General features: G+C 43.2%; 1 protein-coding gene across 1 annotated transcript in view; it reads left to right on the forward strand.

Moving 5' to 3' along the window:
• The first annotated feature begins 911 nt into the window (after positions 1–911).
• Positions 912–23,555, forward strand: part of LOC308300049 (rho GTPase-activating protein 24-like) — a 36,201-nt gene continuing 13,557 nt past the window's right edge. The window contains exons 1-2 of the mRNA XM_080743814.1: positions 912–1,033; positions 19,727–19,976. Coding sequence (XP_080599940.1) covers positions 19,755–19,976 — 222 coding nt within the window. The 5' untranslated portion in view covers positions 912–1,033; positions 19,727–19,754. The remainder of the gene's footprint in view (positions 1,034–19,726; positions 19,977–23,555) is intronic.

The following is a 23,555-nucleotide window of genomic DNA, read 5'->3' on the forward strand; positions in this document are numbered from 1 at the left end:
TGTAGCTACTCTGAATCGGATCCTGAAAGTCTGTTGCGCTGAACACACACACACACACACACACACACACAAATTCAGAATTCCTGACTTTTACTTCGCTATTACAGTATTGATACTTTAATTTAACACTGATTGATTGATTGATTGAAGAATTTATTAGAAGTTTGCAATAGAAAAAAGTACAGTTTCATGACAGTACAAATCACTGGTACAAGGTCAACTAAAAGGAGATCCTAGAAAGCCGAGGCTTATTTCCACAGGAACCACACTTTAAGTATCTCATATAACATTATCATTGAGTACACTTGAGTAGACTACTTTTCCCACCACTTGCACACAAGTTGACACAACGTGTGGTGTGTGCCACACAGTCAGGCGCTCTCCCTCTCACGCCAGCCACAGGCTCAGCCAAGAGTGGGTGCGTGCAGGCGGCTGAAAGTGAGTGTCAGTCAGCAGTGTGTGTGCGTGTTTGTGGGCGTGTGTGAGAGAGAGCGAGAGAGAGCGAGAGAGACTCGAGACTGTCGAGAGAGTGAGGTGAGCGTGTGTTTGACTCCCGCGCCCCCGCCGTCAGTGTGAGCGCAGTCAGTAGTGCTAGTGCCCCATGTGTCTTGTGTCGGTGTCAGTGACTGTCGTCGGGTCGGGGGCTGCCACTGCCTGCCATCTCTCTCTCGTCGTGCGTGGCGCGCCGTGCGTCGTGGAAGAAGAAGTCCCGGTGGGAAAGAAAGAGTGGAGAGGGTTTGTCAGCACGCAGATGGTCTGAGGCAGCAGTCAGGTCAGGAGGGGAAACTTACTTTCCTTCTTCCTTCTTCTTCCAGCGAGCCTCAGTCAGCTCCTGGTGTCAGCTGGCCAAAGCTTATGGAGGAGTCCACAGCAGCCCAGGAGGAGAACAAACACTCTACAGCTGAAGGAAGAGCGGCTTCTGTTGTTGCTTCCAGCCAGGGGTTTGGTTGTTAGGTTTGTCTTTTTGCGTCCAGTGGATTGGATAAAGAAGAGTATCTTCCACGCATCATTCACAGCCGAGAGATTATAAAGGGTGAGTGTGACAACTGGTTGCTGTTGTTTTTGTGCTGTACAGAAATTGCACTGTTTACACTGCAAAATAATACTGAGTCAATGTATCCACGATTGATTGATTGATTGATTGATTGATTGATTACTTTATTAGAAGGGTGCATAGGAAAAGGCACAGTTTCATGACAGTATAGTAAACAGTTCACTGGTACAAGGTCAACTAAAAGGAGATCCTAGTAAGCTTTTCGGATTATTTACACAGGAACCCTTTATGTATCTCATATAAAGATATAGTGTTAATTGAGTAGGCTATTAATTTAACTGAGACTGAGAAGAGTGCATTTTGGTCACATTTTGTGCAAGTGGTGAACATTATTTGCTTGTGACGCTGTTTGTTGCAATCTGCTGTCTCTCTGCTGAGGTATTTGTTACACAAGTGGATACTGTAGGCCTACTGTAGGTTGGGTTTTGTCAAGTGTTTTAGAGGTCGTGTCCTCATCTACACACACACACACACACACACACACACACACACACACACACACACACACACACACACACACACACACACACACACACACACACACACACACACACAGAGAGAGAGAGTGTAACTCTCTCTGTGTCAATGTCAAGAGGCTGAATGATGAGAGAGCAAAGGTTACTTGTAATTTTAGGCTATTACTTAGGTAGCAGAAATACATATTTTATGAGGAACATGCCTTTTAATTTAAGCATAGACAAAGGATACAATCTACCCCATATAATTATATAAAATGCATTATGTCACTGCTGGCTTCTTCATAATTAAGACAGTGTGTCACTTCCTTACACAGTGTGTATTTAAAGCACAGCCAGATCCCATGCAGAGGTGCCTTTCTCTTTCCAAGACAAGTAGAGAGACCATGATAATACCAGATTTACAAGCACACAACGCCTCACATCGCTTCGATTCGCAAGGCGTTTTGTGCTTGTAGATTGGCTATGTTCAGGATTTGTTTTCACATTAGTTACAGACTCATCTGAGGCCAGTGTTATTGGTGTGACAATACTCAGTAAATAATAGTATCATAATACAGTATCATAACATGAGGATTCATTCATTTAGTTATACTAGCCCTTACCCGTTCAAAGATATGAGCTCCGAAATGATGTGCAGTGTGTGGATTATGGGATGTGCATTGTGCACACAGTATATGAGGGATGGAAAGTAACTTTAACTGGTGCTTGCATGCTAATATGTAGGAGCATCAATGTAAGAAATACCCGTTCCATTTAACGGCTACAGAGATACTGTGTACCGATCTGCATGATTTTGGACAACATCTGTAACAGGGCCAGAACCCCCCCCCCCCCGGCCCCCCGCCCGCCCGCCTGCCCGCCTGCACACACCACACTACCCCCCCCCCCCCCCCCCCCCCCCCGTGTTTGTGTGTGTGTGTGTGTGTGTGTGTGTGTGTGTGTGTGGGTTTGTGTGTGATTGTGCATGGCCTGAACAACAGCGCCCCTCCCTTAACATGTGTGGTCACAAAAGGTACTGTAGGCTAAAGAGATATAGATACACCATAAAAATGCTATTATACAGCATACGATTTGTGAAAGTGACAAACGGGCTTCACAGTTATGTCAGGTGTGTTCATATGCTGATGATGATGCGATTTCAGATCAATTGCTCCAGCCACCGAGGAGAAACGCTGAGACAGACAGACAGACAGACACTCACTCACTCAGACAGACATTCGCAAAATTATAGTATAGATGGGTGGTACCTAGGTGGTCCCTCCCTATGGGAATCAGTGGGACAGACTTTATGATTACAGGTGAAGGTTGACGAAAACTATAATCTTCAAAACATCGGTCCCATTATTCAGCAACCAAACTTCCATCAGAGATTCAGACCATCACTTTATTGCTGCTACCGGGACAAGGACAGTTTTTGCAAACTCCCTCCCAAAATTCACAGTGGCTCTCAAACCTGTTAAATTCAAGCTCCTCCATAACTCTTGCGAGTGTACAAAAAAATGGAACCATACAAATTACACACTCTTAATCCAGAGCGAAATACAATAAGCAGGTCATCAAAGTTGTCATCAATACAATAATCAAGGTACTACATCAACATCAATACATCATATGCTGCATAGAAATATCAATATAGAAGAAGAAAAAAAATAACGTAGGTAGACCAAGCACCTCAGTAAAAAACGTTATCCACCTCTTTCCGCGGGAGGTTACTGGAGAATTGTTTGCACCACACTTCCGGTTGACAGCAGACATACAAGCTCACGTCGCGTCGCAGATGCAACCGTTGTGAGCTTGTAGATCATACTCGGCTGCGGCGCCTACCCTCATTGAGGGTAGGCGAGTGCTACGGTAAGTGCTATGGGCTAAGGTGGAGTCTGAAGAGGTGAGTCTTCAGGCCATGCCGGAAGCTAGGGAGTGAGTCTGTAGTTCGAAGTGCGACAGGGAGTTTATTCCACAGTTTGGGGACCAGGAGGGCGAATTGTCTAGGATGAGTGGATTTTTGTCCTGGGGTGTTTAGCGAGGGTTCTGTCAGCATCCCTGTGTTAGCTGATCTGAGTGAACGGGTGGGGTTGTAGGGGTTGATCAGGCTTGGCGGGTGAGGTGCCATACCTTTGGCTGCTTTGAAGGCCAGCATCAATGTTTTGTATTCTGGCAGGCCGCAACTGGGAGCCAGTGGAGGACTGGAGACATGTGCAAATATTGTCTGGTTGAAGTCCAGTCGTGCCGCGGCATTTTGGATCAATTTGAGAGGTTTACGGCACATGCCGAGAGGCCAGTGAGGAGAGAGTTACAGTAGTCATGTTTTGATATGACTGATGCCTGGATTGCCTGGATGAGTAGTTGGGCTGACTCCTGAGGGATTTGGAACCCTGAGGGTCCCTGAGCAACTTGCATTGAAATGAATAGCTGGGGGCGGGGCAGTCCGCTCTCTATTATATATTACCCTATGGAATTTATGGAATGCATGTGCAAAAAAAGAAAAGTAAAAAAAAAAAACACGTTTAAAATATTGATTTGATGCTGATATTAACCTTAGGAAGTTTAATATGATTATTTTTTTTCACATGCATTCCATAAATTCCATAGGGCTAGATCATAGATGGACAAATTACATCAGCAACGAGAAATTGCCCTTATTGAGTGAAAGATTAACTTACAAGCCCTCGACACATTGTGGATCAAGATTATTTTCTCTGCATGACATGCCTGTACTACTGTATGACGGAACATAATTTTGACACCATAAGTCAATAGATCTAGATGTAGTCAATTAGATCTCTACAATGATTTACAAGCTGACTCTGCTGTCTTCAGTGTACTGGACACAGCACACAGTAGACTATTAGTTCAGAATGATTCACCGTGATCGTGGTACAGGACAGACAGATGGACAGGCAGTTGAACATGCTGTCCAAATACAGACGTCCCGTCCGGCTGTGCAGTGGCCAAACAGAGGGAAACTCTATCATCACTGGATTAAAATGCTGATCTGCTCATATGTCACTACACAGCAAGGTCCTGGGTGTGAATGGCACCCTGAGAGCATGGGCCAGCTTTTACACTCTCTGAGTCAAATGAACCCTCAGGATTCTATTGTGAAGCGTTGACCGCAGGTGTGACTTTAAACCTACATAGGTCATAGCAGTGACAGACATTTTGTGGTGCTACAGATAGAAAACCCATTTAATTTCCGAAAATATTAATATTGATTATTTTAAGCCTGGAACCAAGCCATCCAGGCTCCTGATGAATCATGGCCATTATCGTGGTCATGTTTTCTATTATATACTATATTTAATAAATACCCCTTTTTCTTTTTTGGCATTTTTCAAATATTCCCCCAGGACTCCACACCTTTCTTTTCCCCTCTACACCAAATGTCTTTGCCAAAAATATTCGACCCCCAGAATAGGGAGTATTAGGGACAATAGGGTCCATACCTGCTTAACACACCACAGCACACACCCAGACAGGCGGGCATGGAGGAAAATAAATAAAATGAGAGAAATAAAGTGCAGTACAGGGAGAGGAAAATCTGACAAAAAAAGAAAAACACAAAGTGGAAAGTGGGAGGACAGGGAGAGCGGCTCTCCCACCATGTGTCACTGTGGATGGAGCTACTAGAACAGTGGTTTTCAAAGTGTATTCCAGGGACTCTCTGGGTTCCTTTATCAGGGTCTAAATTGACCCAAACAAGTATGTAACTCTGACAGTGTACAAATGGAACCAAATGAACCCTAATGGAACCAAATGAACCCTAATGGGTTCATTTGGTTCCATTTGTACACTGTCAGAGTCAAGGGGAGACCTTGAAAGTTTGAGAAACACTGAGCTAGAAGATAATAGACACCCGAAGTGACGACCGCTCCCCCTCTCACCAGGAATGTCTGCTGTACACAAGCTGTGCTGCTGTAAAGCTGCAGGGATCAGGTTGCCCGTGTCAGCTGCTGCTCTCTGCTGTTCCCAGGTCTGTCTGCCTGGCTGTGTGTTGTGAGATCAGCTTATCGAGTACAGGAACATCTTGAGCCATGATGATGATGATGGGCACACAGCACACTCCTCGTTTTCTAATCCGATATGAACGCAAACGGGAGAATAGATTGGTCTACATGAAGTTAAATGCGATTGTATTTAGGCTGTCCAAAAAGTTTGTTGCAGCTGCGTGACATAAGGATCCCTCTCAGGTCACACCTAGGGCTGTCGTGATTATGACATTTTACATGACGATTAATTGTCACTCAAATAATCTGCGATTAACGATTTAATTGTGTTTTTTGTCGTTAACAATTACAGTTCTGTTTGGCTTGTAGGCTTTGAAGTTGAACATGGCAAATATGACACATAAGCCAAATATACAAAGAAATTACTGACATATTTGACAACTTTATACTTAAAAAATAATATTGATAGTGGAAAAGGTCGATCTACAAGCTCACAAGGTGTTTCCACTATTTTTGAAAATTGAAAACGCATGAACATTTTCGTGGAAAACGATTATGACGATTATGATGAAAAAATAATTGCGACTATGTCAAATAATTACGATTAGACGATTATGTAATAATTGTGACAGGCCTGGTTGTGCGCTGTGAGATCAGCTTATCGAGTACAGGAACATCCTAGGGCATGATGATGATGATGATGATGATGATGATGATGATGGGCACATAATCTTGACTTGAACACAAACATGATGAGAATAGATTGGTCTGCATGAAGGTAAATGCGATTGTATTTAGGCTGTCCAAAAGGTTTGTTGCAGCTGCGTGGTATAAGGATCCCTCTCAGGTCACACCACTAGTAGTCTCGCGTAGCCAGACAACTATTCCACAATCTCCGAATGCTATATAGAGTCTGGAACGGCAGCTCCCGAACGGCGAGTATCGGAAGTAGCCACCGCTGCACTGAACTGTGGTCCCATTGGAAACATAACAGAAACACAATAGCCCAGACAAAGTCATTCGAGCGGCCTATTCTTGTTATGGGTGTATAGTTTAAGAAAACGTTTGAAAACATCATGGAGGTAACACCAATAACACCAGAGAAAGACAAAATAACGCCCCCAGAAATGTTGAAAGGAGACAAACGCTTCCAGTAGGACATGTTATTGCTACTGCACCAAGGGAGTGGTTGCGTCACATCCGCTTTATCTCGCACTCATCGTTTCTATTTCCGTTTGCCAGACTGCATGCCGGGAGCATTTGCCCAAATCGCGGAGGCAACAGTCTGGCCTCGCGAGACTACACCACTAGTATCTTTTAGGTGACCTTTATTTAACCGGTTCAGATCATGGATTTGCTCGTTCATTCAATGGTTGTCAAGTAGCACGCTGGTTCTCAACGTCGGGTCTTGGGACCACCATGGGTCCAAATGGACCTTACTGGTCTGTATCTCTGAGAGTGCACAAATGGAACGGGCCCATTTGGTCCTTTTTGTTTTTCTGATTTTTCCGTTACTCTGAGGAAGACGAAGGTCAAGTGCTCCAGTATATTTTATTTGGGTAGTCTCTCCTGAAGTCTCCTTATTTTCTCTGACCCAAGTTGTCCCTGTTGACTTGAGCACCGACGAGCCCTTCTACAGTACCTTCTACTGGCTGAAGAAGCACGCTCCATTTGGTCCACGCAATGTTAAATAAACTCTGAGGATTTACTGATCAAAATCATATCAAATGGGGGTCTGTGGCCTAACACATAATCAAACTGGGTAATCTTTGAAATACGGTAGGTTGAGAATCTGCTGGAGACAGCTTCAAACATCAGACATCCATCATCTTACCCCTGACAAGGAAACGTGCACATACTTTACGTTTCTAATGGGGAAAGTCAGTCTGCTCTTTCACTCGATGTCTACTGCTTCATCATCGATGACAAAGACCTTCCAGATCGAATCCCGAACTGATAAATGATGGCTAAATAAAGCCTTTCTCATGACTTTTATGTCTGTGGAACAGATTTGGAATGAGTCAGGTCCCAGGGTCATGGTGGAGCCAGTTCAGTTGTGAGACACAGTGTGACACATGGCCTGGAGAGAGACAGAGGAGGGAGTATGTTGGCTCTCTGGTTGCCCGTCCAAATGGACACATTCTATAGGCTATAGAGAGGCCACGTAGCTGTCTATATGACTGTATGAAGACAAATAGACATTGAGTCATCACATTTTGTGCAGGCATGAAACATGATGTTTCAATGTGCTGTGAGTGCTTGCGTGCGTGCGTGCGTGCGTGCGTGCGTGCGTGCGTGCGTGTGTGTGTGTGTGTATGTGTGTGCTCATGCTCTGTATCTATCTATGTTTCTGCCTGTCTGTCTGTCTAGATGTGTGTCTAGCAATCAGTTGAGAGGAAGGTGAACTTGTCCAATAGTGTCCTCATAATGACCCAATGACACTGTCATCTACGGGGTGTGTGTGTGTGTGTGTGTGTGTGTGTGTGTGTGTGTGTGTGTGTGTGTGTGTGTGTGTGTGTGTGTGTGTGTGTGTGTGTGTGTGTGTGTGTGTGTGTGTGTGTGTGTGTGTGTGTGTGTGTGTGTGTGTGTGTGTGTGTGCGTGGCGTGCGTGCGTGCGTGTGTGTGTGTGCCTTCATGCGCGGGTGCGCGTGCAGACGTATTGTGCTTGTGCAAGTGTCCATAGCACACATCGTTCACACATAATGAACCTGACTGCTGTGAAACCTTGCTGTCCTCTATGAGACCCCCGGCTGGCAAACATCACACAGCAGTAAACATAAACAAACATTAAACATCACAGCCGTAAAACCCACCCTGCTCACAGCTTCACACCTCTGTGAATAGGCTCTATGCATACAAGTCTCCCGCGTTGGGCACTGGGCCGCAGCTCCACTTCCGGTTCTGGTCTGGAGCAATGATAGTGGATGTACAGTCATCATATTGTGGGAAACAAAACAGTGTACATTTTGTATTATTTATGTGTCGACGTTTACATGATGCCATGAGTTCAAAACGGCTACTGTTCTCAGTTTCCGCCAAAGTAAAAAAAAGTTAAAGTATTTTTTTGGGGAAATAGTCGATCTACAAGCTAACAACACATCACGTTGTGAGCTTGTTCTTGATCTACAAGCTCACAACACGTTGCTTTTTGAGCAAATGAGGGTCCGTGGCGTAATGCATATCTAGATAACTGGGGGTCCTTAATGGATTGGAAATCACTGGCTTAGACACAAACAATAACATCTTTGGGTGTGTTAGCATTGTTAGGGCACGCTACAGTAGCTGCCAAAGGAGATATCACCAGACCTGCAAACTAAGACAAAAGTGCCTTTCAGACAGGGCGTGGTTACTGCGTCCTAATAATTCATTTTCAATGAGAGGCGGGCGATTATTTGGGCCACGTGGTGGAGAAGTTTAGGGGCGGCGAGGTGAGCGGGCGCGGTCCCGTGAAATTCCCGTGCGCAACTGCGCATGCTTGTTCGTGCATGCGCTCACGGGCGGCAAGAGGATTGTGGTCATCTTTGTGTAATATCACCCAGCGTTTGCTCGCGGAGCGAGTGTGTTTGTGCCTCCACCGCGGCGCAACATCCCCGCTGATCCAAGCGAGAAAGCCAGGGGCGTCAATTCAGGCTTTTGCAAATCCCGCCCCATTCTGCCCTGTTACTATGATGGGACATTAACCCTGGGCAGATTGTTTTTATAGTGGCAGTGAATGGGATTTTTTTTTTTCATAGCCTCATTATTGCAATTTAAAGTACCAAAGGAAAAACATCTAGGTGATATTAATAAAAAGGAAAGACAAAGGTACAGTAGTTACATTGCAAAACAGGGGGTTTCCCCGAAAATATATGTTTTAATTTGTTTAATCCCAGTGGGACAGAATCACTATTGCAGATTCTTTTATAGTGGAAGTGGATGGGATTTTTTTTTCCTTCATAGCCTCATTACAGCTATATAAAGTACCAAAAAAAACACATCTACGTGATATTAATAAAAAGGGAAGAAAAGGGTACAGTAATTACATAGCAAAACAGTAATTTTCCCCCGAAAATATATGTTTTAATTAGTTTAATCCTCTGGATCAGAGAGAGAATAGAAATCGCGCATTGCATCTTGGGTAGGAAGAGGAGAACTATAATCTGTTCTCCTCACATAATAGGCTGGCTTTTCGTAATTCTGCCCATTTAAAATATATGTACCCAAACGTAACAAGTTAGACCATTGATAAGGTCCATGTGAACTAGTCTGTTGAAGCTTATTCATTACAATGATCGCAAACGCTATGGTCGCGAGCGGCCTGGCCGTGCTCCGCAGTGCGGACAGCCGGTGAAAGACGGCTCCCACTTTCTCCGACTGCAGAACTCCACCCCCGCCTGCAAAAAGTGAATGTATTTTTCTGGTTGGCCAGTCAGGGAGTCTCAGGGACCAATCAGAAGGCTGACAAACGGTGAATTGGGTATGGCAGGGGTATGCAGCTGCCATACCCTGGGTCCAGGGGGGAAAATAAAAGTTACTTTTAAATATAAATCCACGAATGTCATTTTGTCTATCTGCGCTGGTCATTATGTTGTTAAATTACAGTAAAATAACTACAAATGCAACATTTAACAAAATGGTCACTTTAACAAGGTATTATGATTATATTCTCCAATCTTGTATTCTTCCCAGCTTGACAAAATGGTATATTCCCAGGTTCCGCAGGTCAGCTGCACAGGTGCAATGCATTATTGTTAATTGTGGCACGTTTACTAACATGCTAAGTTTAGCTGCACTTGAACAACCATTCCAGGCTGCCATATCCAGCCCAAGAAACCGTAGAAACCTGTGTAAAAAACTGGGGAAAAAAAGTTTTTTTCAGACATTGTGAAAATAGCCGATCTACATGCTCACAACGCCTCGCAGCGCGAGGCGTTGTGAGCATGTAGATCTGCTATTTTCACAATAGAACCGTGTTATACAAAATGTAATGCCTCTTTTCCATGAAGACTCCCATCTTTGCCATACCCTAGCTTTTGCTGAACTGACGCCACTGGAGAAAGCCCACGGCAACCGCCATCCGTCTGTAGGGCGCTTAACTCACTGGTTCTCAACATCAGGTCTAGGGACCACCAGAGTTCCCAAACTTTTTACAGTGTACACTGGGGTCACAGAGATTTAGAAAATGGTATCAAATGAAGGTCTGTGCTGTGGCCTGCATATCAAACTGCGGCTCCTTGAAATTAAAAAATCACACCCAATGTGAAGTGAGCGGTGGTCGTGCTTGCATAACGTCTTCAGACTAGGATTTGAGTCTAGGATGTACAGGCTATGCTACACACACACACACGTTTTGCTATGGCAAAACGCTGAGGGAAAAGGCTACAGACATACGACATATGACATCACTAGACAAACATGATGCTACGTACACACATTTTGCTATGGCAAAACGCTGAGGAAAAAGGCTACGGACACACGCACAGCTACGGACACACACACATTTTGCTATGGCAAAACGCTGAGGAAAAAGGCTACAGACATACGACATATGACATCACTAGACAAACATGATGCTACGCGCACACATTTTACTATGGCAAAACGCTGAGGAAAAAGGCTACGGACACACGCACAGCCACTTATAGGAGCGGTTTGCACCGCTCAAAAAGGTTGAGAGTCCCTGGACTACAAGTGTTGCTGTCTCAGCCAGTTATAATGGGGATTTTCTTTTGGGAGGGGGGGGGGCAGGGGGTCACAGCATGGGCACATCAGTGCCCACAGAGACCTGGTGAGGAGCATTAACCGCCATGCACTGTGGCCTATATGGAGCTGAGCAGCTGTGAGACGGCAGTGCCAAAGAGCGTAGACAGAAAGACAGATGGTCTGGCTGCGGTAATGGCACTGTCTGTCACTCGCTAAAGGAAATAAATTAAGAATTTATGTGTGCCGTTCATCTGGGAGCCATTATGGATCTTAAGCGAAGCTTCAGGTTTTAGATGAGAGAACAGTTTGTTGTGTGACCACATATGACCCTCCTCACCCCCCTGTATCGTGTGGGTTTATTGATACCCAGGCCCCAAGAGTTCAAAAGGTTTAATCCCTATCTGGGTGGATCAGAATTGGCTGTTGTTTCATTAATCAAACTAATGTTTCTTATTGACATGAAATGAGTTTGTTGAATTGATTTGTTGAAATATTTCTATCGTCACTGATCGGATATCGAAGTGATGTGATCCCAATGCTGTTTTGTGTTGTTTTAAACTAACCAAATCAATGTCTTCACCCATTAAGACCTGAGGCTGATTCTACAAATACCTTCTAAATCATTAGTTCTCAAACTATCAAGATTATTCAAAAATGTTCAAAAATAGCAGATGTACAAGCTTACGAGCTTGAGCTGTGAGCTTGAGCTTGTATGTCTTCTACTAAAATCTAAAACGACACAGATGCTGGCCTATTTTTAATGGGTTCAAAGTTTTGAACTGTTGGGCCCAGATGATTATTTTGGATCAAAATGTAGCTCCCTGTGAATTATACATAGAGTGGTTCTCAACCTGTGGGTGGGACCCCCGGGGGGGGGGGGGTCCCCAAATTAGTTTGCGGGGTCCCCAGATGATTAACTTAATGTACAACATTGTTTTCTTACTCAACAGTAAACAAACTACCATAAAGTTTAAGTGTATAGTGTATCTATCTGCACATTTCTAAAGTGACAATTTAAGGACTTTTCAATCTATACTATAATTTTGCGAATGTCTGAGTGAGTGAGTGAGTGAGTGAGTGAGTGAGTGTCTGTCTGTCACAGCGTTTCTCCTCGGTGGCTGGAGCAATTGATCTGAAATCGCATCACCATTAGCATATGAACACACCTGACATAACTGTGAAGCCCGTTTGTCACTTTCACAAATCATATGCTGTATATTAGCATTTTTATGGTGTATCTACTATCTATTCTGCATCTAGCATGAGGCACATCTATTCTGCATCTAGCATGAGGCAAAATGTTTAACCAGCTCTGTGTGTGTGTGTGTGTGTGTGTGTGTGTGTGTGTGTGTGTGTGTGTGTGTGTGTGTGTGTGTGTGTGTGTGTGTGCAGGCAGGCGGGTGTGTGTGCAGGCGGGCGGGCGGGCTGGGGGGGGGGGGGGGGGGGGGGGGGGGACAGTATCTCTGTAGCCATTAAACGAAACGGGTTTCTTACATTGATGCTCCTACATCATGCAAGCACCAGTTAAAGTTACTTTCCATCATATACTGTGTGCACAGTGCACATCCCATAACCCACACACTACACATCATTTTGGAGCTCATATCTTTGAACGGGTAAGGGCTAGTACCTCTAAAATGACAAATGAAACATTGGCCAAATTGTCAAATATTAGATGCAGAAATTGTGAAAATAGCAGATCTAAGATTTTTCACAATAGAACCGTGTTATACAATATGTACTGTAATTCCTCAACTCTTAGTGCTCGTCAGGGTGTGGGGGTCCCCAGTTAAAATATGATTATTTTGGGGGTCACGGCCTGAAAAGGTTGAGAACCACTGCTTAAGATTATGGTTTCGCACCTGTCTGTCTGTCTCAGTGTCCAGAGCTAATCTTCCTAAATACATTTGGATCAGGACCAGATTTCTGGTGCATGTTGCCAGAACCAATTAAGTCACTTCCCGCATACAGTACTTTCTAATTGGCCTCACAGTGGCTCTGTAACAGCCCACTTTACAATAGTAGCGATTAGACCAAAAAATAATCGCAATATCCCATCCACATAACTAGATTTGCCATTTTGCACTTTCTTCAAAATACTATGTTTCTACTCCTCCTAGACAGAAATGTCTATACATAGGCTCACAGGACTTCTGTGTGATAAACATGTACCGGTATAATATAGACTTTTCAATTAGTTATAATTGGCTTACAAAGTTTGTTGCCGATCAACCCCACATTTTAATCACATATTGGGCCTAAACCATGCATAGCCAAAAGCAATTGCACTTCAACCGAGTTGGACTAGGTGCCACAAATGTGAAAGAAACTTAACTTTCACAGTGTGAAAGAAACCTTCACATTTGGGGGATCATTGTAGCCAGTGGCGGTTGATCCGGGCTGAAACCTTGCCCAAATATGGAGTCATACATCACAGATATGTGATAGTTGACGTCAGTCTTGCCCAAATATGGAGCTCTACGCAGCTTGGCAGAGATTTGCGCTCCATTGAGCGCCCCTTTTCGTTCCATCTGTGGTGTGAGCTACTCTCTCATTTCTTCCAAGCTGGGGTGCAGGTCTCTAACAAAGAGATGTTAAACATTGATCTTCTAGGCTTTCTGTGTGCTGGGGGAGCTCCCTCACATTCCCATATGGGGAACAAATATCCTGTGTAAGCAGTGAACCTCCTAATGCAAAGATGGGTCGATATCGTATTCGTCGAGTGAATTACAATGATTGTATAAGCTCTCTCTTTTCCCTCGCAAAAATAGCAGATCTGCAAGCTCACGTGTCACATTATGATTTTTTTTTTTTTTTTTTTTTTTGGCAAAGATATTTAGTGTAGAGGAAAAATAGGAGGGTTCTAATATAGAGCCCTGTGGGACTACAGTCAACTAGTATTTAGGATTGATTTAGATGCCCCAAAAATAACTTGATCCCTATAATTCCAAATAATTGAACCAGATCCACTACTTGTCTTACTCGTGAGCACTGAAATGGATCTTGTTATTTTCTTAGAGTGTCATATCATTTCGTTTTTTCACTGCCACATCCTGTTTACAAAAACGATATTCTGGGAAAACTTTAGACTTATCTCTCTGTGGGGTTATGCGTGCGTGCATTTCTGTGAGTGTGTGTTTGTGCTTGTGTGTGCGCGCACGCATGTACGCATGCACATAATGGCTGGCATGTGAATATGCTCAATAGCCCACGGGGTGAGCTCACAGACAGATTGCGTGAGAAAATTCTATTTAAATAGTCTTAAAACACTTACACTTAGTATCTTGAATGGCAATTGGCCATCAATACTTCTGTGTTGGCTTGAATCCTCGATTCACCTATATCTATGTTCATATTTCTGTTTTAAACTATTATTTTTTTATCCTTTGGTTATGAGGGATAGAATTATTACTGATACGTAGCCTACCCCATGCCTGTTCGCTAGACCAGGGGTTTTCACAATTTTCACTCGGGGCACCCGAAATAACTTTCTCATCCACGGCACCCCTGAATTACACTGTTCATTTTTTAGAATCTTACATCATATTACGTGACGTAAATATGCTTGACGTTTAACCACTTGAACCCCAGCATCCCTATTCTGGTGGGAAGGTTCACCAAAAAATAGCCAATATACAAGCTCACAACGTGACGTGTTGTGAGCTTGTATATCTACTCATTAAAAGTACAGAGCAAATCAGGTATGTTTTACTAAGCATAGTGAAGTTATATTGATGTAGTGATATTGATGAATTCCAAATGTTGGACCCCTGGACTGGCATCACGGCACCCTAGGGTGCCGCGGCACCCACTTTGGGAAACCCTGCGTTAGACTATAGTAAATATTTTATTCATGAGTCTTCATCAATGGGGCCCCTTTATTCTCGACTGGGCATGAGGCACATGAGACGGAATGTTAGCGTTACAAAGGATTATACACAAAACAGAAACTCATGCACATACTGTAGGCCTGCGTATTGGCATGCACACACGCACGTATGCACAATGCCTATATGTAGATTACGTACTCGCCCCCCCACACACACACACACACACACACACACACATACACACACACACACACACACACATACACACGTTTGTATTACTGTAGATTGTAAGGGCATCAACATTTTAGGAGAGCGATTTTGTGAATGGCATTTGTATAAACGTAACCTCTAAATGCCTCTTCCTGACCCAAACGCCAACATCTTTTCGTAAATGTAAGCCTAACTCCCCAAAACTAACCATGAAGAGGACCAGGAAAATCATCCTCACAATGTCCGTTTCTCGAATTGGAATTTACTTGTGGGGATCACTGGGCCATCAAATACAGTAATACAATGCACACACGCACGCACGCGCACACACACACACACAATCTTGAGTTCTTATGTTCACATTGTGTCCTTTACAGCAGTGGTTCTCAAACTTAATCATGTCAAGGACCCCCATAATGACACTTATTAGCCCACAGACACCCGTTTGAAAAGATAAGCCAGGGACCCCCATGAGAGAAGATTAGTACGGCTCTAGCAGTGATTCCAAACATTTTAATTTCAAGGACTCCCAGTTTGACATGCAGTAGGCTACGGCCATTTAATGGCTATTTCTATCTCTGAGACCAAATTTCTTTGTAAAATCAATGTTAATATAGCTCTGAGAGTGTACAAATGGAACAAAATGGACCCTGACGAGTCCATTTGGTTCCATTTGTACACTCTGCGTTACAGACCCATAAGGGTCCATTTGGTTCCTTACAATCCTGACGAGTCCATTTTGGTTCCATTTGTACACTCTCAGAGTTACAGACCCATAAGTCTCCATTTGGTTCCTAACTGTCATTTAGCTAGGGACCCCCTGGAAATACCTCAAGGACCCCTGGGGGTCCCCGCACTCCACTTTGAGAACCGACGCATTACGGAGACAAAGGATACAATTCTGAGAGCCACAGCTGTGTTCCATGTGAGATGGGGTTTGTTTGTTATTCTACCAAAGCTATAAAGTTTTAGAAGTGAATGACTTTCATCCGGTTAGCGGTGACATAAGGTTTAGAATCTCACTCTCGCCACACTAATACTCTCAGTACGAAATGTACTTGCATATTTTGCCAAGTCTGATGAATTTCTGATACATAATCCTTTTCCCGGGACATTGAGCTGTGCTCCTGTCCGAGCCGTTGGAATTTGATCGGAATTATTAATCAGTCAAAAGAGAAAGAACTTGTTTTGGAAAGCCATTATCTTATTAACTCATTGAGTGCCAATCCCGAACTAGTTCGGCTTTATTAGCGTATCGCAGAGTGCCGATCCCGAACTAGTTCGGCTTTAAAAAAAAAAGAAAAAAAATATATATTTTTTTTTTTTTTGAAAATTTTTTTTTGGAATTTTTTTTTTTTTTTTTTGGACCCCATCAAATCTAGTGAACATGATTTCAATCGCGATTTTGCATGTTCCACCCCCATACAACCCCATCTAACATACAGGGCAGCCATGTTTGTTTACATAACATGTAAAACATAATGGCGATTATCTCAAGAATGCCTGAACGGATTTCCAATCGGATTTTTTTGTTTGAAAGCTGTGAACAAACTGCACAAATCCACTCCAATGCAATCCAGGATTGCATTGGATTTTTTAGAGCTCATTCTTCTCTGTTTTTTTCCCATGCATGAGGTGTGCAAGGTTTAATCATGGCTAAGTTGACGAAAATAAGGCTTCTAAAATGCTTGGTAGCCAATAGCTAACTTCAAGCTAACTTCATCCTCTTCCTGTACATGCACAAAGGAAAGTGTTCAGGCAAGTCATGGCTGCAGGGCTTCTGCATATACCAGCATATCTCTATGGGATTTTCTATGGCCACTGGGCGCCCTCTAGTGGTGACTAGGGTGGCACTCAAAGAGTTAACCACAAATGTATAATTAATCCTGTAAATCAGTGTCCCCCCCACCTCACTTCTTACATCTGACACAGCTGAGACCCCCGGAAATGGAAGCAGACACACACACACACACACACACACACACACACACACACACACACACACACACACACACACACACGCATATACTGACTTGTGTTTCTCATACACTTTTAACCACTTAGAAAGGGATATTTCACGTTCAAATGTGTTTGGGGTCATTGTATCGTCTACTCTGGCTTTTGCGTTTGTCCCCAGAGACCGTTTTTAAGTTGCTTGATTCAGTATAGATATGTGATATTAATGACATGCCTCCTTCCTATTCAAAGCCATTGGAATTCAAGATAAGTCTGCACAGTAGCCATATCCTGGTCAGTCACTAGCATCAATGGAAAGAGAAGTTGGCAAGAAGGGATAGAGGGAGAGTGAAGTGCTGGGGGGGTGAGGTGGATTCCATTGATTCTAGCTCTTGAGGTGCTTGAAAGTACTGTATGTAAAACCAGGAAAGCATCTGTGTCATTTTTGCGGTGGCTATTAAAACCAGGAAAGCATCTGTGTCATTTTTGCGGTGGTTATTAAAAAACAGCATGCCGGGCACCTAGGCACGATACGACGCATTGTGAGCTTGAAAATCTGCTATTTTCGAATGGCCGGAACCCGAAAGATATATATAGGGCTGAAGTGTTTATGTATGTTTTGTAGCAATAATCAAAATCTACAAAGTAACTAGTAACTAAAGTTTGCAATGAAATGTAGTGGAGTAAAAGTACAATATTTGGATCCAAGATGTAGTGCAGTGGAAGTAAAAATATTGGAAATTGGAAATACTCAAGTAAAGTACAAATACCTAAAAATTGTACTTAGTTACTTTACACCACTGAAACCTTGTGCCACAACATCTGGTCCTCATCTGGTTCTCTGGGTCATCTGGACACCCCCCCCCCCCCTCCTCCTCACCAGGCCAGGCTTAAAACAAACCTCCAGAAAACATTGGCAACATTTAACGCTGACTGTAGCAAAAAACATGACTGTCACACCCATGGTCAGCCTTAACAGTGTGAATGTGCTCAGCCTCTAAAACGGAAAAAAGGAAGTTTGTGGCAGGATTATAAACACGATGTGACAGCCTGTTGACGACTCCACTATTTTCTTTTTTTTTTACTTTTCGTCCATGACATGCCTAAAATAGGGGTTGGTCATGAATCGATTATTGAGCGGTGCTAACCGCTCCTACGTCTGGATTTTTTAGTGAAATGATTGATTTATCGATTACTTTTTCTAATTGATTACCGTACATCAATTGGTTCAATTAACTGTTGCACACTTGTAACACAGTAACACACTTGCTCATGGGGGAGAGAAATCAACGTGGCTGTAGCTGAGTTAGAGACTAGGAATCGGAAGGTTTCTGGTTTGAGACCCTGGCTGGCTCTCCCAGAAATACGTGTTTAGGTGTCCCTAGCCTCGGAAACCCAGGCTTCTTTTGGCAATAAAAAGAAAAAAGAAGCCTGGGCGATCGCGTTATGATCACTGTTGGAGGAAGTGTAGAATTTCCCTAACTAATCAGAGTGCAGAGAACGTCGCACCGAATGTGTTGACGTCATGACGCAGTAGCGTTCGGAGAACACATGCTATTGGCCAGAGACTCGAGAGATTCGCCGCGCCCGCCCATCTGCCTACACAAACTGGTCCGCGTTAGGTTAGAGTGAGGTGTCCCTGACTAGCTGATCCAGACACTTAACCATTGACAGCCCCCCCCCCCAGCCATCAGCTGCCTAACCCAGTGACTAGTGCACACATGATCATTGGGCCTAATTCATCAAGCACTTTATGGCCAAATTACACCGAATTAAATTGATCTTACTGGCATTTAGGACAATTCCCAAGTTAGGGGTCAGATTCAGCAATGTTTTTTTTTGTCAGGGATTTTGAAGGTAAGACAGAAATATAAGCCAGATTTAGTCACTTTATTTACACTCGACCAGATGATGAATCGGGCCCAATGTTTCCAAGGGCCTAAACTGGCAATTGTTTGATATTGACGGCAGAGAAGAGCACTAAGGTCAAATTGGTTTTCATCATTTTGAGATCATAAACACTATTTCTGTGGGATATTTGAGAAAAGATGCAGATTATAGCAGATACTAGGCAGACTTAAGACAAAAGCAGGAGGGTGGAGGTAGTAGACGAGGGAAAGACAGAAGGAGTGGAAGAGGAGATAGACAGAGAATAGTGGAAGACAGATAAAGGATTAACAGTTTGTTGTTATCTGGCCTAGAAATTCCTCCTCCCACATCTCCGTTCCTGCACTCTTGTCATAGCACCTCCTCACACTGTGAGAGACATTTTGCTTTCCAAGAAGATGACAAAAATAATAACAGAGAATGAACAGAAACATACACAGCATGGGGTACTGCGGTTGTGTTAGATGTGACCCCATAGATAAGCTTTGTGTTTTTACTGAACATTTTATCTGATGTTCTATGGCACAGCGACCAAACCTTCCCACCCCCCAGTGGAACAGTACTCTATTCATCACTACTATATCTGCAGGCTTTATCTGATTCATGTTTTCTCATGCATTTTTGCAAACGTGACGTACATGTAAAACTTGAATGATAATAAATAAATAAAAATCTCCCTCGCAGGTTACGGAGCTCCTAAACCGGCCTGACAATGGAAGAGCAGTCCGTGTCGCCCATCAGCAGTCCCCAGCACAGCAGCGGAGGCCAGGCCGTCACCCAAACCCACACTCAGGCTCCGGGAAAGTCCAGTGTCATCAGAAGTGGGTGGCTGAGGAAGCAAGGAGGCTTTGTGAAGAGCTGGCACACACGCTGGTTTGTGCTGCGTGGCGAGCAGCTCTACTATTACAAAGATGAAGAGGAGACCAAAGCCCTGGTAAGACTAAGACGTTCACTGCTGCCACACAAAACACTCAGTGCCCTTGTTGAACACATAGTTCCATAACATTACAGTCAAAGCACAAAGGGAAATATACTGTAGGACATTGGTTCGCAAAGTGGGGTCCGGGGACCCCCAGGGGTCCTTGAGGGAGTTCCAGGAGGTCCCCAGATAAATGATAGGTGGAACCAAATGGACCCTTATGGGTCTGTAACTCAAATGAGTGTACAAATGGAACCGAATGTCCATTCGGTTCCATTTGTAGACTCTCAGAGTTAAATTAACACTGCTTTAAAGTGGGGTCCCAGAGAAATGCCATTAAATGGGTGTCCGTAGCCTAATTCATGTCAAACTGGGGGTCCCTAAAATGAAAATGGTTGAAAATCACTGCTAGAGCTGTAAAAGTCTTCTCCTGTGGATCCCTGCCTTTTTCAAATGGGGGGTCAATTTGGGGTTCCTCAACATGAAAAAGGTTTGAGACCTGCTGTAGGAGGTATTAGGTTTGTTTAAAGCAGCGATTCCCACCTTGTGGGCCGGGTACCACTGGTGGACTGCAAGGATATATAAAAAAGAATTACTGTAATGTAATGATCTGATATTTTCTAGATTTTCAAGTGGGCCCCGATCCAGAAAAAGGTTAGAAACCACTGATCTAAAGCCTAATTTATACTTCGTCAAACATCTGTGAGGAGTGTGAGCAAGACGATCGCATGACCAATAGTTAGTGAGGCTTACTCCAAGATGCGTGTTCTATCACTTTTAAAACATTGAAACCTGAGAAAGATACAATACAGTGTAGAAATATAGAAAGTATATTTTCAAAGTTGTTAAAAAATAATTCTGTTCTGTTCACCATTAATATGCTAAACATAAAACAATATATATTACACAAATTGTGCAGCTGTATTTGTTGGTAGACAAACCTCATGTAAACATACGTTATGCATAATATATGTTATGTATGACATATTACAAAACGTCCATCTGGCAAACGTGAGGAGATAACAAGACCCAGACAGATTTGAGATTAGTTGGGTTGTTTTGACTGCCGTGGACCTGTTTACACTGGAGCTTAATGAAGGGCACACAGGTAATGTTTGTCTCAAGTCGCTGTCTCACTCGGCATGTGTAGACAGATCAACTACCCTGGATCCTCACTGTGCCAGCCAATAGAGAGGAGAGCAGAAAGACCACTCTTCTTCTGGGTCATTGCACAATACATGAATGGTAAAATGAACTAATTGTTGTGCCATCCTTACACATCCTTACACTTCCTTTTAACCCATTTAGAACGGGTACACATTATTGTGTATCATTATTTTATGCTTTAACTATTGAAAAATAGCAGATATACAAGCTCACAGTGCCGCGCTGCGAGCTTGTAGATCTGCTATTTTTGAAAAATTGTGAAAATTTGTGTCTTTTGAATCCTAAGGTTTTTTTTTTAAAACCTATGTTTCTATGTCAGCAATCTGGCTATAGCCATTGTCAAAGAAAAGGTCCTTTTCACTTAACTGGAGCTCAGTTAGTCTGTTCTTGAGGAGTGGTTCTCAAACTTCTTCATGTGAAGGACCCCCAAACTGATATTTATTTGGCCACGGACCCCCATCTCAAAATATTTAGTTCCAGGGACCCCCCAGAAGCAAAATTTGAGTTACAAACGTTCGCTTTGAAAATACATATTCAAAGATTTGCACACATTTTCACGACTTTTTCAAAAAATAGCAGATCTACAAGCTCGCAGCGCGGCACTCGGTGCCGCGCTGTGAGCTTGTATATCTGCTATTTTTCACTGGTTAAAGCATTCAATAATTCTAGACCTAAAAAAGGTTGCAAAGGATGCCAGACGTCGACACTAAGGGTTGCCCACCTGCCCCTGGCAGGTAAATAAAACTTTTTGGGCAGGTGGAGTTTCCTTTCAGGTTGCCCGACTGGGCAAGTGCTTGTTTGAGATGGGACGCAACCAGACAACACGAGATATCTGTCTAAACACCTGAATGTGGCCAGAGCACTCCGTCTTCTGGTCTGTACAATGTAAAATAGGAGCACTGTTTGCCTACAAATGTGCTGTTTTCACTGATGTATGAACCCATAATTATATGCATAGCTATCTAGGTATTTGGCACAAACGTTGAGGTATGACATTTTTTATTGCACAGCCCCAGAAAGTACAAAAATAAGTGTTGAACGGTAATTAAAAATGTAATATCATTTTATAACGGACAATTTACTTTTCGGGCAAGTGTTCATGACCTTTGGGCAACTACCTGCGCTTGCCCGACAGGCATTCTACAAGGTAATAACGTATTTAGATCTGCTGTTTTCACTATTCTTTTGATTGTTCTATTTTATTTTATTTACAAAATAATTTAGATTTTGTTTATTTGTGAAAATATTTTGAAATACATTTTTAAATTTAGGAAGAAATACAATACTTGCGACCCTTAAAAATGACTGTGTGGTCCAAAATCTGTCCCAACCCACTTGTTTGGCAAACACTGTATTATTGTATTAAAGAACACAACACAATCCCTGTACAAACTCAGCGGAGCTCAATTTACTCCACTGAGGGTGCTGGGCTTATTTCAACATTACACGGTTGACTGACTTCGGGCTATTTCAGTAAGCTTAATAGCTGAGGTCTTTAGAGAGGTACTTCATCTGGAATAAACCTGCAGTTAAAAGTTACAATAATGTGAAGGTGAGGTGAAAAAAGATGATTAGATTTAATGTATGCGGTCGTGTATTGATTAAGGCAATTGATTTATTTAGCAACTTTTGTTTGGCCTCTATCTGACAGGGCCTCAGGCTCAGTCTGAGCTTTGATCGTTGTCCAAAGAAATGTGTTAAGACATCATCAAAAGAGTATCAACTTCAAAAGGGAGTGTGTTAATGTAGTAACTGCATATCATACAATGGTACAGCATATGGCAGAGGTCTTCAACAGGGGGTCTGGGACCCCTTGGGGGTCCTCAGAGTTACTACTGGGGTTTTCCAAATCTTTGTGTGATAGAAACTTTTTTCTCCTTTTTTATATTAACCACTTGAATTCGGAGAAAGGAGAACTTTAGCCAAAAATAGCAGATCTACAAGTTCAAAACGCCTCGCGCTGCGAGGCATTGTGAGCTTGTAGATCGGCTATTTCCGGCAAAGAAGTTTATTAATCATTGACGGTTCAAGTGGTTAAATATCTGAAAGCACAAATTGACATGAATCCAAAATACACTGACAATCGTGCTGTCAAACAATGAAACTATATGGAATCTATGAAAAGGTTGTGGGGGTCCCTGCTTCAACTCTCTCTCAACCAAGGGGTCCTTGGCCTGAAAACGTTGAAGACCCCTGCTCTATTTCAACAATCAGTCTGAGAGTCTCTCCTGGAAATAGAACAGTGGCGGGAAGGTCTATGTACCCCCCCACACAGAGGCAGGCAGGGTCACTGGTCCAGACCTGATGGTGGGCCATGGGCCGGATGTACAGTACCGTACATGTACAGTTAGATTCTGCAGTGAATGCCATAACTTGTGTTTTGGTCCAGCAGCAAACAAATAATGCAACTTCGAGTTCTAGCGCTTT

This window comes from Nannobrachium achirus (assembly GCF_963921795.1).
Source record: "Nannobrachium achirus genome assembly, chromosome: 15".
Taxonomy (NCBI): domain Eukaryota; kingdom Metazoa; phylum Chordata; class Actinopteri; order Myctophiformes; family Myctophidae; genus Nannobrachium; species Nannobrachium achirus.